Source organism: Panthera uncia, assembly GCF_023721935.1.
Source record: "Panthera uncia isolate 11264 chromosome C1 unlocalized genomic scaffold, Puncia_PCG_1.0 HiC_scaffold_3, whole genome shotgun sequence".
In the NCBI taxonomy this organism is placed as follows: Eukaryota; Metazoa; Chordata; class Mammalia; order Carnivora; family Felidae; genus Panthera; species Panthera uncia.
The window spans coordinates 7,559,135-7,575,189 of NW_026057584.1; the positions used below are offsets into that span (position 1 = coordinate 7,559,135).

The window sequence follows — 16,055 nt, forward strand, 5'->3', positions numbered from 1 at the left end:
CCTTTCTTCCTTCACTTCCCTTGAATTCTCAAGTCGCAGCAGCTGCTGCTCCTTGGCTTAAACCAAGCCACACTTGTGGGAGAGCCACAAGGACTAGAACAAAGCAGAACAGTTCTGACTTCGGTTCACGTTTTGGTAAGGATCACAGGGGCCGCAGGGTAGGTTTGGTGCTTTCTGATCAACTCTTACTCTAGAAGGTGACATCAAGCTCATCTCCTGGACCGGTTTATACAGCTGAAATTAAGGTCAATACGTGTAAATAATATCGGAAGGCAAGAGGGAAAGGGCCATAGAAAGTAATTCTTCGACAAGCGCTGAAAACATAGAGAATAGGCATTTCCGTATGCCAACGAATCTCCCATTTTCTAGGTACTTCAACCAATTTTGGATACGCAGTAAACAGAGAAACAATGACACAAACACCTCCGGAATGTTGAGTGCTAGTCCCAGCGTGTGTTCTGTGAGATCCTGGGCCATATGGAAATGCTGGTCAGTGTGTAAGCACGGGTGTTGCTGCCAAAACGGAATGGCCGCTTTGGAAAACTCCACATTACCCCCACGGCCACCTTCAAGATGCTATTAGGCAACCTGACCTCAAGGTCTATAAAAACGGTTCCTTTTTGGTTTTGGTAGTAGCTCCCAAGAAGACCTCAAGTAACATGAGGCCTGCTGGAATTCTACATGCAGGTTAGGCGCCTGAAGGCCGAGCTGCAGCGCGTACAAGCCAAGCCACAAAGCCACGAGGGGCCGGTATGTCCCACAGTCAGCCAGCCTACGGAGCGAACTCCTACAGGATGAAGACACTGCCCCGCCCTGGATCCTGATGCACAATAACCCTGGGAGAAGGGCTACAACCTTGAAACCTTGCAAGCAGGACTAGCTCAAAGAGGAAGATGATTTGGTTCTAGACGGAAAACAGAAGGGAGAAGGCTGGCAAAGAGCCTGTGGCTTGGGCAGCTTGGCACAGTGAGAAAACCCTGTTAACACAAAGCAAGGAAACTACAGACACACAGCCACACACAGACAGAAGCAGGGCTTTACCTCCGAGCAAGAGATTTCTTTGAAGTAAAGGCAAACAAAGCGAAGCAAAGGCCAAGGATCCCCCTTTCCAACCTTAACAGACTTTCAAGCTGAATTCGAATCCGAAATCACTCCGTTCTGGTTATCAGCGTGACCAGATGGGAACTACAATTCAAGTACCAGAAAATGGGGTCTCATTTTGAGAGCGAGATGTCACCTCATTATGTCAGACCTCAGCAGAACTGGAACAAAATACCATGTGACACTACAATGGGCTTATGGAAATGAGGCTGCATTCCCCAGATGGCCCTCCATGGAGAAGTCTGTGCCATTCCTTAATAAGGTGACAGTCAGTCTGAAAGGCCACTTCTTTGATGCACCGTAAAGAGCAAGAGCATGAGACAAGCTAGTTTAGCACCATTTATTAAGTGATCTCAGCTGTTGTTGTAGCTGCTGCGTGTCAGCCTGTTCTTAAAACATAAAATGCTCTTCCAATTCCTCTCGTCCAGGACAGAAGGATCTTCCAGGTAGCTCGCCAACAAAACAAGAGACTCCGATGAGGCCAGCTTCAATGATGGTGCCATCCAGAGAGGGAGAGGGTCATGGCACATTCAACCGCGGCTTCCAGAGGTTTTGAAAAAGGAGCCTTTGGGGGCCCAGCCTGCCTGGCATTCTAGTGGAAGTGCAAAAGGTGGGCACATTGGGAGAGGAAAGAGAGGGAGACGCAAGGGAAAGTAGCATCTGGGAATCAAGGAGGGTTTTCTGGTCCCTGTAGCTGCAGGGCTGGAGTGCTAGGCAGATCTCCTGATAAAGCAGCAAGCAGCCAACTAAGGCAAAAAGCCCACAGGCTCTCCTAGACTCATAAGGACTTGTACACCTTTCTATAAAAGTCAGGAAGAACCGCCTCAGGGTATTAGAGAGGGAGAACAGTGGAGAGGGGAGAGTTGAAAAATACCTCTTTCCCTTTCCTATCCAGGTGAAAAGGTTACTTTGGGGGAAGTGGAGGGGGGAAGCATTTGGGAACCTTGAACATAAGAGTCCTAGAAAAAGCAGGTGTGGATCTCACCAGCCTGGACTGTGTCGGGCTGGAGGGCAGAAACTATTCTCTCCCAGAACAAAGAATAGGGAAAACCTGCCTAGAGAAAAACAATGCTAACTCCAGACTGCTAAGGCAAGCAACCAGGGCCATGGCTGGCTAACGCCTGTTGGTGGCTACGATGAGTCACACGCAGCCATTTGATTATGGACCAACTTTTGTGGCAGTGTTCCCAGGAGAAAACTGGCATTTAGCTAGTTTAAACCAACTCCACCCACACTGTCTATGAATGCATGGGAAGAAGATTCCCAAATGGTCTGCCTGCTGAACACCATCATTGGGCTCATTACTAGTCTTTAGTAAGAATAACATGATGATGATATTATTACTAATGATGACGATGATAGCAGTAATAATACTTGGCCCTGTAAGAGCATTCTCCACCTGAGGACCTTCAATTACAAAGATTAAATCAGCCTCGCGACAACCCTGTTAGGTAAAGTATTATTTACCTCCCATTTTACAGATGGGGAAACTGAAGCAGAGCGGTAGAGACTTGCCAAAGGCACATATTGATACTGGAGTCAAAGAAGAGAGTTAAACCTAAAAGTCTTGACTCCTAGTTGGCTAGCTCTCCCTCTAGTTTTGAGAAAACCTAACAGCCACTCCCCACGACTTCTTCATAATAACCTGAATTTACTTATGACATTCAATCACTGAAGGAGCAATCCTAACCAGTGATTCTCATTTGTGGATGTCCAGCTCTAGGTACCCCAAGTCCTAGGTAGATCGCAAAGCTTACTTCCCCTTTGGCATTCCTGCTTTCCCCTTAGATTCTACTCTCACAAACACACTGTTCTGCTTCCTCTACAATTTCAGCTCTACACACAAGGAAGTGGAGTCATCGTTCCCAGTAAGAAGTCAATTTCCCAGGACAAAGAAAACAGACTGACGCTAAGAAGTTAAAAAGACATGCAAAAGTGGGGTGAGGGGCAGACAGGGAGGAGGACTTGATTGTTCAGTGAAATCATCTTAAAAAACAGCAAGAAAAGGAAAAGCACTTTGTCTTTCATTTTAAGATAGTGGTTAGTGAATGAAAGACAAGACAGCCTGCGTAAATAAAGCAAGCCCAGGCGGTGCAACTGGGATTGTGCAGAAGGGCTCTCTCTGATGCAAAGCACCCCACAGTGTAGGCGGGCAGGGAGCCTCACCAGCAAAGAACTGCTACAAGTGGCCAGAAGCACTAGAGGGGAAGACTGGTCTGTCCCTTCTCTGTAAGTCAGGCTCCTGCATGACCATATTCCTCTGGGCCCAACTAAGGACCTACTTCTGCTAAGCTTAGGGACATGCCCCCCAAGCACCCCCAACACGTACTTGATGCTGTCGGTGTGGGTTTTGTACTCCATAATGGTGTTGGGAGGTAGGTTAAGCACGCGCCGAAGCGTATCCCGGATTCGGGCTGTGGTTGCTTGGTCACTGGCAGTCTTATTCCATATTGAAATAATGTCCTCCTACAGGAGGAACAGAAGCGATGGTCAAAGCAAGCCAGAGGCACTGAAGAGAGCAAAGGCAACACGAGAAAGCGGACCCGCCCATGGGGTGGCTTACCTGAAACCGGACAGAGACCACAGCCCCACAGATCTCCTCCCTGACCATGAACTGTTCCCCCAACATGGCCAGGATGAGATTCTCCCAGCAACGGGATGCCAAGCCCTTCCGCAGCCGAATAATCCACTTGCCACCATTTTTATTTGCATCATCCTGGAGAAGAGAGAAAGCATCAAAGTTAAAGTGTGGTTTCACAGCTCTTTTACTTTTGCATGAAGGCAAGAAAAAGCCAAGGATCCCTTGAATGCTAAGAAGTCCTGTCACTTTCCAGTTATTCAATTTTATAGGAAAAACGGTGGTAGGGCCAGGGAGACAAGAAATGGGGGGTGGGGGGGGGTGGGGAGGGGAGGTGGGAATCCTGGGTATAAGCCATTACAATAAATGGCTACACTGACCTTTTAAAAAAAATCCTCTTTTTCTGGAACTACTTTAGGAATCAAAATGAAATGATGTCAGATTTCAAATACTGATCATTCCTTCCTTCATCCACTAAAAGTTTACCAAGTGTCACCAGGTCTCAAGTACACAGACACAGTCTCTACCTAGATTTGCTCTAGTGGAAGAACAGAGAGCCAAGAAAATGAACTGCAGCAATATAGTCTGATAAGAGATACACTAAGTTAAAGCGGAGCAAGACGGTCAGAAACACTCAAGAAAAGGAAACATTTGGGGCGCCTGGGTGGCGCAGTCGGTTAAGCGTCCGACTTCAGCCAGGTCACGATCTCGCGGTCCGTGAGTTCGGGCCCCGCGTCGGGCTCTGGGCCGATGGCTCGGAGCCCGGAGCCTGTTTCCGATTCTGTGTCTCCCTCTCTCTCTGCCCCTCCCCCGTTCATGCTCTGTCTCTCTCTGTCCCAAAAATAATAAATAAAAAACGTTGAAAAAAAAAAAATTAAAAAAAAAAAAAAAAAAAAAAAGAAAAGGAAACATTTAAGCTGGGTCTTGAGCGACATATGGATTAGGCAGGTAAAGCAGGTGAAGGCTTTGAGAAAAACTTGTCTGTGTACAAACTGAGACTGTGTGTCAGGGGGATGAAAAGAGGAAGGCGAGCTGCGGTTGGAGGGAAGGCCTGGCCACGCTTCCCTTGGAGGGAGGTGAGGCCTGGAGGGTGACTGCAAGGTCATGTGAGCAATGCAGAGCGGCACAGGGCCTATAGCTGGGCTGGGCGTGTGTGTGTGTGTTTTCACGTTTGTCTTCTAGAAAAATGCCCTGGCATCACAACAGAAGACGGATTACAGCAGGGTTCACAGAGCTCAGCTCTGGGTCTCCAGCTACAGCCTGTAAGCAAGCTTACTTTTTATCCACTTCAATCACGTGCACACACAACCAGTTTGATGGGAACAAAGGTACTTCTTTTTTTAAAGTTTATTTATTTTGAGAGAAAGTATGAGTGGGAGAGGGGCAGAGAGAGAGATTGGGAAAGAGAGAGAATCCTAAGCAGGTTCTGCACCGCGCAGAGCCCGATGCGGGACTCCAACTCATGTACTGTGAGATCATGACCTGAGCCGAAGGTGGACGTGTAACTTACTGAGCCACCCAGGTGCCCCAGAGGCAATTTTTTAAAAAGTATTTCAATATTGTTATAATACCATTTTAGTGATTAAAAAAAAAAAAAAAATCTCTGTAAACCACCCACACAGACAAGCAATGACATCAGTGCCTTTTCCTACAAGTGCCTTTTCCTACAAGTCCTGGCCCTAAGGATACACCAAATAGTGATGTAGCTTTGAGAGAAGACTTTAAATACTTTTAACCTTGGCAGGGCTAAACAACAACAACAACAACAACAACAACAACAACAACAAAAACCACTCAGAAAAGTGGTCCAAGATCCTCAGTGCTCACCTCCCACATGGGTTTAATTCCTTCTTTGAAGAGATGGAAGTCGCTGTGGCCGGTCAGGTCCCCGGGACGGACCATGTGGCTGTAAAACCTCCAGAACTGCTCCACCTGCAGAGAGAAGGTCCCAGAGTACAAAAGATGGGTCTTTTTTCTTTGAATGAATGTGAGATCTAAGAGAACATAAACATGGAAGATACTGTGCTACAGACTCTACTTTTTGAAGGATACATTTTCACTAGGGGAAGTGAGAAGGAAGGCGTGTTGTATGGGAAGGAAAGTATGGAAAAATACCCTATTGTTGATACAAGAATAAACTCTTTAGGCAAAAAAATGCCAGCCTCAGCCAGGAGCCCTCACTGTGGAAGCCCTAGGATAATCATTACATGATGTAAGAGGACCTTGTTTTACACAGTGGAATCCTTTTATTTTATTTTAATTTAATTTATTATTTTTTTTAAGCAGGCTCCACCCAACATGGGGCTTGAACTGACTAGCCTGAGATTAAGAGTCGCATACTCTATAGACTGAGCCGGCCAGAAGCCCCGACACGGTGGAATTCTTTCAGTCTTGAGGTATATTAAGTTTCACATAACCTCAGCCTAAATGTATTTTTTTAAGGACCAAGTCACTTAAAAAAACTTTTTTAAGTTTATTTGAGAGAGCATGTGTGTGTGCACATGAGTGGGGGAGGGGCGGAGAGAGAGGGAGAGAGAATTCCAAGCAGGATCCGTGCTGACACAGTGCAGAGCTCGATGCAGGGCTCAAACCCGTGAACTGTGAGATCATGACCAGAGCTGAAATCAAGAGTTGATTGCTTGACCAACTGAACCACCCAGGTGTCCTGAACCAAGTCACTTTTTAAACAAAATAGAGTGTTATTAACTACAGTCATCATGCTGTATGTCATATCCCGATGACCTAATTTATTTTATTTTTTTAACGTTTATTTATCTTTGAGAGAGAGAGAGCAAGTGAGCGTAAGCAGGGGAGGGACAAAGAGAGAGAGGAGACACAGGATCCGAAGCAGGCTCAAGGCTCTGAGCTGTCAGCACAGAGCCCGACATGGGGCTCGAACTCAGAAACCGTGAGATCATGACCTGAGCTGAAGTCAGATGCTTAACTGACTGAGCCACCCAGGTGCCCTCCCCACCCATGACTTATTTTATAACCTCAAGTTTGATCATTTCTCAAAGACTATTTGTTGGCAGATACAGCATTAACTACAATGCATACATTTTAGTTGTGTTTGGTTTCTTTTTTTTTTTTTTTTTTTTTTCAACGTTTTTTATTTATTTTTGGGACAGAGAGAGACAGAACATGAACGGGGGAGGGGCAGAGAGAGAGGGAGACACAGAATCGGAAACAGGCTCCAGGCTCCGAGCCATCAGCCCAGAGCCTGACGTGGGGCTCGAACTCACAGACCGCGAGATCGTGACCTGGCTGAAGTCGGACGCCCAACCGACTGCGCCACCCAGGCGCCCCAGTTGTGTTTGGTTTCTGTGCAAAAGTGATGGCATCTACCACATGCATTACCGTAAACCATGGTGGCTGCTGCTAAGGCCAGGACAGCCAAAACCAAAAAGAACTTAGCCTCTTATACTTGGGGATTAAGTTCCTCCTCTTAGCTAGAAAATTTGTTTCTCTTTGCCCCTCCTTCACCATCCTGTTAGAAAACTAGATCTATTTCTCTATCAGATGCATGCTTATTCCTACTCATCAAGTTATGCCCATTTACTTCCCTAGTCCTCTGTAACTCGCAGAGGACACCCACAGAGCACTGGCTGGTGAGGAGGCACGCTTTAGGAGGAAAGAAGAAACGTGAAGCAGTCTGAAGACAGTTGGAAATTGCCAACACACTGCTGAGGAGCAGCTGAAAATGGGTACTGAGTCGACACAGATTCAGGTCATACTTCTAGATGTGGACAGCAACTAAGGATAAACAGACCTTACACTTTATGAAATGGCTGTTGCTTCAATTCTTCTAGACAACAGAAACACAGAAATGTCTCATGTTACAAAGAAGTCAGGAAGAAATGCCATTCACAGGATTCTGAAGCAAGGTCTCATCTCAACAACTGCGATATTTAACTGTATATGGTGATCAGGGACAGTAAGTGGTCACGTGCATACAATGAGCAGTAATTTTTTTCTCACTCTGACACACGGGGAAGAAACAAGATACAGCCACTAGAACCTGTGGTTCACCGTGGATTAGGAACTGGAGGTGGGGAGGTTAGGGAGAAAGTGTAACAACCACCCCTAATTCCCTCATCAAGCACTGCTTTTTTTTCTTAAAAAAAACATTTTTTTTTAAAAGACAAGAGTGTGAGCAGGCAAGGGGCAGAGAGAGAGACTGAATCCAAAGCAGGCTCCAGTCTCTGAGCTGTCAGCACAGAGCCTGACATGGGGCTCGAACTCACAAACTGGGAGATCATGACCTGAACTGAAGTTGATGCTTAACCAACTGAGCCACCCAGGCGCCCCAAAATTTAAAAAAATTGTCAATTATTAGGATTAAGGACCACTGGGAAATACTGCTTTGGATTTCATTAAGTTTTCATAATATGATTATTTCTCTGTGAGGAATTTAATATTGGGAGACATTTCCTGATGCCTTGAATTATACAACAGACAACTTTAAACACTGTCATCACACATCCAGTGAGTCTGGATAAGGCAGTGACCCCAGGTAATGCCGATTATGTTGCTCTAGTCAACTCAACATTTACGCCAAAAAAAGAAAAAAGAAAACCCTCTGTGCGCAAGTTGGGTGAATTCACAGATACCTTTGTTAAGAGGAAAAGAAAAACACTAGGAATATTCCTAATTACCCCCCAAATAACCGAATAGAACCCTGAATGAAAACTTCCTCCTCCCCAGCGTAGTCTCTGACCCCAAGTGGCCATCCATGTTCATAACGTAACAGCTGCTACCTTCCCTGTACTGTCTAATATTCCCACATGGCAGGTCACCAACATTTTGTGATAGATTCAGGAATGTTAGGAAGGCACTGATATTCTCAAAAGTTTATTTCTATCGTTTCCTTTGTCAAGAATTCATTTCTTTTCCTATCACCTCTTACCAATTTATTGTAATGTTTGCTGTCTGTTATAGTTTCCTTTTCCAGTGTCTACATTTTAAATAGGAAAAAGAAAACCTCAATAATTTTAAGAAAATAACAAGTCCTGCATTTGATTTTGCCCAGAGATCAAATATACAGCACACAGGAAATGTGTGATAATTTTTGTTGAACAAAACTGGTTTTAGTTGCAGAGAACTCTCAGGGCACACACACCTAGATGCCTGTGAGGGAGACAAGACACAGCTGGGCTATCTCGGACAGTACCTACAAAAACAATTATCAGGATTTAATTTTCTTCCTGAACACAGGAAAAAGACACTACTTTATGCATAGTTACTAACATATCCAAAATCCTAATAGGAGGCTTTTTTTTTTTTTAAGTAAGCTCTTTGCCCCCAAGATCAAGAGTCCCATGCTCTACTGACTGAGCCAGCCAGGCGCCCTGTCAATGGGAGGTTCTTAATACAAGAGAAACTTTCAAATTTTTACCGTCTTTACTGTCAAGCTTCATAAAAGTATATACAATGTATTATAAAATTTCGTATCCCCATGACACTTTGCACATAGTAAGGACCCAACAAATATCTGTTCAAACAAACCTGTATTTTGTACTGTCTACTTCTGGTCAATGCCATACTTATTGATACCTATGTATGTTACCTATGAATGTCTAATGAGGAATCTCAGAAGGAGCAAACCTGAGGGACTCAGGTCAGTCAAATAAAGAAAGCAGAACCCTAAACAGGTTACCAGAAGGTAAATAAACACAATGATAGAAGTACAGGCATGACTGTACCACCAAGGCTCACTACATTAAACCAGTAAGTACTCACAGAGGCAAAGGTGCCAATCTGTTTGATATTCTGTTCATAGCTCTGTGAGCTAGTGGGACGGCCGGGGGTTCTTCTGGAGTACCAGAAAGTATAGTTGTACTGCAGGGGATGCTCTGCTGGTCCAGGGACAACAGCCTGTGAATTCAATAAGGTGTGTTAATCTGGGGCACTTTTCACACGATCTGAGATTGAGAAAACATTTTCTCATAGTGTCACCCCTTACCACCTCCACAAAAAGGCTACATCTTTAATTCCCTGCAATATGCCCAAGATTAGTAAATTTTTTATGTTTGTTTATTTTTTTGTATTTTATTTTTTATTTTTAAAAATTTATATCCAAATTAGTTAGCATATAGTGCAACAATGACTTCGGGAGTAGATTCCTTAAGTGCCCCTTACCTATTTAGCCCATCTCCCCTCCCATAATCCTCTAGTAACCCTCAGTTTGTTCTCCATATTTATGAGTCTCTTCTGTTTTGTCCCTCTCCCTGATTTTATGTTATTTTTGTTTCCCTTATGTTCATCTGTTTTGTCTCTTAAAGTCCTCACATGAGTGAAGTCGTGTGATTTTTGTCTTTCTCTAATTTCGCTTAGCAGAATACCCTCTAGTTCCATCCACGTAGTTGTCAATGGCAAGATTTCATTCTTTTTGATTGCCGAGTAATACTCCATCATATATATATACATATATATATATATATATATATATATATATATATATATGTATGTATATATCTCACACCGTCTTTAGCCATTCATCCATCGATGGACATTTGGGCTCTTTCCATACTTTGGCTATTGTTAATAGTGCAGCTATAAATATGGGGGTGCATGTGTCCTTTGAAACAGCACACCTGTATCCCGTGGATAAATGCCTAGTGCAATTGCTGGGTCATAGGGTAGTTCTATTTTTAGTTTTTTGAGGAACCTCCATACTGTCTTCCAGAGTGGCTGCATCATCTTGCATTCCCATATGTTTGTTTATTTTTGAGAGAGAGAGAGAGAGAGAGAGAGAGAGAGGGAGGGAAGGGGAGAGAGACACACAGAGTGTGAGCAGGGGAGGGACAGAGAGAGGGGGAGATACAGAATCCAAAGGAGGCTCCAGGCTTTAAGCTATCAGCACAGAGCTTGATGTGGGGCTCGAACCCACAAACTGTGAGATCATGAGCTGAGCTGAACTGGGCTACCCAGGTGTCCCTACACTGTAAATTTCTTCAGTGGTTAGCGGATTCTAAGTTCCTCTAACATTTTATCTGTTTTCCTATGGCTTTTTAAACTTTTTTTCCTATTATAGGTATTTATGTTTATATCTTATCTCACCCAAGTACTCCCAGGCCAAGTATGCCTCCTCTATGACACCCTATCACTTACTGGCTAGTGACCTGGGCAAGCTGCTCAACCTGTTTGTGCCTCAGCTGCTTATCTGCAAAATGAAGAGAATAATATCGTAGAGTTGCTGAGAGGATCAAATAAGTTAATAGATGTAAAGTGCTTAGCACGGTGCCTGGCACATAGTAAGTGCTCAGTGTCGGCTACTATTAATATTGCTACTACTAAATGTAAGCCCCTTGATCCACAGTCTCATTCACCTTTGTGCTCTTTTAGCACCTACAATGCTCGATCTTGTCAGATAAACAAGTTTTAATATTAAAAAAAAACCTGACCCATCAATCTCTCACTCTCTAAATTTTTTCCTTTCCAAGTCACTTTCAGCTTAGATTATTACTGACTAAAGAGTCTAAAATTTCAAGGATGTGTAGGATTTGAAATACTCAGCAACAGCTTAGAACTAACAGATAGTCTCATTCAAGTCCACAGTTAATCCCTCATGCTGGGTGAATGCTGGAAAGCAAGGCACGATCTCAAGATCCTATGGCAAGGGAAAAGTTCTACCTCCCAACATGAACGCCAGTGATTCAACAATCTTTTTTTGAGGACAAAAGCAGATATTCCAAAATAGGGCACCATTGAGTTAATCTGGTATCTTTCACATAGATTCCACAAGATAACCGAGTCTCAAGTCCAAAGGCAACTATATCTATACAGCACAAAACTCACCTTCCTCTTACTGCTGCCCTGACTCTTGTCTCGTTCTGTTTTTTCCTTCTCACCATCTTTCTGTGTGCTGTTTTCTTCATTCTGATCATGGTCCCCACTGTCATCGTCTTTCAATCTGAGTGGGAAGGTAAAACAATGTTAGGTGACGACCGAGCTGATTCTTGCTTCCCCAACAAAGCCACCAGGTCAAATGAACTATACCATATAACCACCCCCCAAGTCACTCGAATACAGGCAATGAGATGTATATGAGATGAGGGAAGGGCAAGGGAGTGTAAAAAGGTAAGTAGGAAGAATTCCAAAAAAAACACTGTCTTCTAGTTTGCTAATAGGCAAAGAAGCAAGAGGCAAGCAGTTTAAGGGACTGTTTTTTTTTTAACTTGTTTTATTTTTTATTTTTTAAAATTTACATCCAAATTAGTTAGCATATAGTGCAACAATGATTTCAGGAGTAGATTTTAAGGGACTGTTTTCTTTGCCAAATATGAGTCAATAATGAGAAGAGTTTCTGGGTTATATAACTGCTTTGGCATTTCGAATGATGTTTAAAAAACTTAACCAGATTTCTTGCCATTTCTAACCATCCCTTCTATCTATCCCCACTGCCACTGCTTTAACTTAGGCCCTCCTCTCTGTCACCTTCGTTATTACAATAAATTCCTAAATGGTCTCCCCGACACAAATCACCTCCACTCTCTATCCATCCTCCATATGGCCACTAGCATCTTTCTAAATGCAAATCTGATCATTTAACTTCCATGCTTAAAACTGTCAACTATCCCTTGCCTTTTGATGCCCACCCTGTAGGATAAAGTAAAGATAAAATGTAAAATCCTCTAGAATCTGACTCCTGCCTACTGATATCCTCTTTTCCTTCCCATCTCCCAAAGCAACCCACAGTCCCACAGTTGTGCTATATGCAAACACTACCCCTCAGCCTAAGGTGCCATTCCTCCCATGTCTGTTTTTCCTATTAAATGAACGGATCTCTTGGATACATTTTATCAATGTCTGTATCTCCGGCACCGAGGACAAGAAGATGCTGCCCTAACACATAGCACAAGATGTTGAATCAATATTAAATGAAAAGAAAAAGAAATGACTGAAAGAAGGAATGAATGTTTTTTTGCCTAGTAAGTCTGGTCAAATGTATAGTAGGTGTTACCCTTCCAGAAGCAGTGCAACTACCCTAAGGCTTTCAGATACATGTAAAGTTCATAGGAGGGGCACCTGGTAGGCTAGGTCAGTTAAGCATCTGACTCTTGGTATCAGCTCAGGTAGTGATATCTCGGAGGTGATATCGAGCCCCACGCTCAGCTCAGTGTGGAGCCTGCTTGGGATTCATTCATTCATTCTCTCTCTCTCTCTCTCTCTCTCTCTCTAAGATAAATAAAAATAAACTTTGGAAAAAAAAAATAAAGTTCACATGGGGCACCAGGGTGGCTCAGTTGGTTAAGCGTCCGACTTCTGCTCAGGTCATGATCTCCCAGTTTGTGAGTTCAAGCTCTGCGTTGGGCTCTGTGCTGACAGCTCAGAGCCTGGAGCCTGCTTCGGACTCTGTTTCTCCCTCTCTCTCTGCCCCTCACCTGCTTGCTCTCTCTCTCAAAAATAAACAAAAAGCATTAAAAAAATAAAAAAAATAAAAAAACCTCACTGCATTCAGACAAAAAGATAATCAGAAGGTGAATTCACAAAGATAATAAGAATGCCATTTGGTACACAGCTGGACCATTAGCTTATCATGGATCTTCTTCAAAATCACCTCTGGCCCTAGCGACTATCTCGTCAAATGGAACTGGGTAATTCTCAAGAAAGGAACTAGAAATGCTCAAATGATAACACAGATATTACCTTGCATACCTACAGAAACATATTGCAAAGCATTTTGCTTCTTTTTGGCCCACAAATCTCAGTGCCTCGCACATAAAAAACACTCAGTAAATATTAGAATGCACAAACTAACCATGCGTTGAGGTGCACCTTCTGCCCATTTCACAGTCCTAGCTGTGGGATATATTCAGGTGCGCCGCACCACGCCAGGAACGTCCCCATCCCCACCCTGGTCAAGACATGATTATAAAGGGCACTTGAACAAAGGGCAGCCCAGCCTGGCCAATAACCAATGCCTCGCGGTCTTGTTCAAAAGTATGAGCTGATTCCTTCCTCAGCTTTTCATCCAGGAGATCAAAGATCACACAGATTCAGGAGCTGGGGCAATCCTATGGGACCCATATGAGAAAAGCCATGAAGGAAAGACAATGAGCAAATGCAAAGAAAGCCAGTAGGGAGAAAGGGAATGGAGCAGAGATCAGGTGGGAGAGGAAAGTGGTTTTGTTGGTGATGCTACCACCTCATTGACTAAGTGTGACCTCCTCAGACTTCTGGGAGAACATTACCTGTGCTTATGACACGCCTTCCCCTTTATTACACTTGAGCTGGTTTGCTTTACTTTCCAAAAGGAGCCTGGACAGCATACAAGTCCCATATTTTACCAAGCCACTTACTGTATCAGATGCTACAGAGCACCTGTCCCCAAGCACCTCACTGAGGAGAAAAGATAGATACGCACACTTGGGCCTCAGCATGGTACAAAGGTCCTTATGTGCGTATATGTGCCAAGATCACCTCCTGCCTGGTCCCAACAAACTCCTTGCACTCTAGTGTTATCAACTTATTTGAGTTCTCCAATCTCACCCCTCTGTTGTGCTCATCATGTGGTCTCCTCTCAGAGAGGCCCCCTTCCTCTACTTAACTTGTCCTTTAGGACTCGGGATGAGGGCCACTTTCTCTTAAAAATACTTCCTAATCTCTCCCTAGGCTGGATCAGGCTCCCCTCTTCTGAACCTTACCATATAAATGTTTGTACTTGTCCCCACTATGATGCCATAGCCAATTTTTTGGCTCCTGATCAAAAACACCTCATAGGTTTTTATATGGCATAGGCCCAAGACAGCTCTTAATTCTCTTCTTTATGGGATACCCCAGGACTCAAACCATTTCTCTCTCAATTCCCAGCCTCCACTATATCCTCTAGGGTCCCTTCCCTTTAAATCTTGAAGAGTCACCCCAGCATCTCTCATTTTTACTAGCCCCAAGAAAAGCAGAAGTTCCTTTCTTTTTAGTGGTTTTGCTGCTAATCACTACTAGGAAACAGAAAAGAAAAAAATAGCAAAAATTATTACATTCAAAAACAAACAGTGCTGTGATCCCTGGACCACACTTCTTGACTCCCTTTGGAGATGGTAAAAGGAAATCCTAATGGACCTTCATCTTGTATTGTTATTTCTAATAACAATAGAGCTAACCAGCCACCCCGCCCACTAAGCTTTCACTTAAGGCAAATCACTTGCATCCCATCTTCCAGAGGCTACTCTTCCCAACTTGAAGCTGGATTTGAGCCAAAATAGTCAGGACTAAAAATCTGTGCTCCATAGACACAGGCAAGCAATTAGCATCTCTAAGGCTGTCTAGACTGAGTGGCTCCAAGTCAGCTCACCAAACTTCCACCCAGGCTTGTCCTCATATTCTCTAACCAGACGGATTCCTTATGCATCTGGGAACTTGGTCTAATTCATCTTTACATGTCCAGCATCAGACAGAGGCAGAAAACAAACATGTTTAATGAATGGACTTCTAAAATCAAAGCAATACAAAGCAGAATAGCATGAGTGCCAAACAGGAGGTTCAGACAATACTTTAAGAGTGCGCCAAAAGCTAGCGAAGAGAGAACAGTGGGAAAATCAAGTATGGCATCTAGATCTGAAAACCAAGCTCATCGCAGCTGGGACTGCAGAACAGTGAAAGCATCTTAGAGTTTCACATGTCAACAGCAACAATGACAATGTAGCTAACTGACTTGATAAATGTGGGGGGTGGGGTGCAATTATAGTTCTAGGTTACGCTCATAGAAGTCGGGCCCACAAAATAGAGGAGGTTAGAGCTCTTCTTTAACCTGAGCGCATCAGTTTAGACTACAGTATGCAACTCCGGGCACTGGACTTTTAGGATGCTGGCAAACTGGAATCTTAGGAACAGTCCTTAGGAACCATGTGGTGAAGAGTGTAAAAGCCAAACATGTATGGGACTGCAAGCTGATGCAGCCACTCTGGAAAACAGTATGGAGGTTCCTTAAAAAACTAAAAATAGAACTACCTTACAACCCAGCAACTGCACTACTAGGCATTTATCCAAGGGATACAGGTGTGCTGTTTCAAAGGGACACATGCACCCCGTGTTTATAGCAGCACTATCAACAATAGCCAAAGTATGGAAGGAACCCAAATGTCCATCGATGGATGAATGGATAAAGAAGATGTGGTATATATATACAATGGAGTATTACTCGGCAATCAAAAAGAATGAAATCTTGCCATTGGAGACTACGTGGATGGAACTAGAGGGTATTATGCTAAGTGAAATTAGTCAGAGAAAGATAAATATCATATGACTTCACTCATATGAGGAATTTAAGACACAGAACAGATAACATAAGGGAAGGGAAACAAAAATAATATAAAAACAGGGAGGGGAACAAAACAGAAGAGACTCATAAATATGGAGAACAAACTGAGGGTTACTG

The 16,055-nt window shown here is 43.6% G+C and overlaps 1 protein-coding gene across 3 annotated transcripts in view; it reads right to left on the minus strand.

Moving 5' to 3' along the window:
• The window catches only part of EIF4E2 (eukaryotic translation initiation factor 4E family member 2), a 30,518-nt gene that overhangs the window by 12,066 nt on the left and 2,397 nt on the right, over positions 1 to 16,055 (minus strand). For 2 of the 3 annotated variants that reach the window (XM_049614684.1, XM_049614683.1), the window contains exons 2-6: positions 11,477 to 11,591; positions 9,419 to 9,553; positions 5,507 to 5,611; positions 3,665 to 3,817; positions 3,431 to 3,567 (exon numbers count right to left, since the gene is read on the minus strand). In XM_049614684.1, coding sequence (XP_049470641.1) covers positions 3,431 to 3,567; positions 3,665 to 3,817; positions 5,507 to 5,611; positions 9,419 to 9,553; positions 11,477 to 11,591 — 645 coding nt within the window. Of the gene's footprint in view, positions 1 to 1,427; positions 1,694 to 3,430; positions 3,568 to 3,664; positions 3,818 to 5,506; positions 5,612 to 9,418; positions 9,554 to 11,476; positions 11,592 to 16,055 lie in introns of those variants that run through there. The other variant, XM_049614682.1, reaches the window with a different exon arrangement.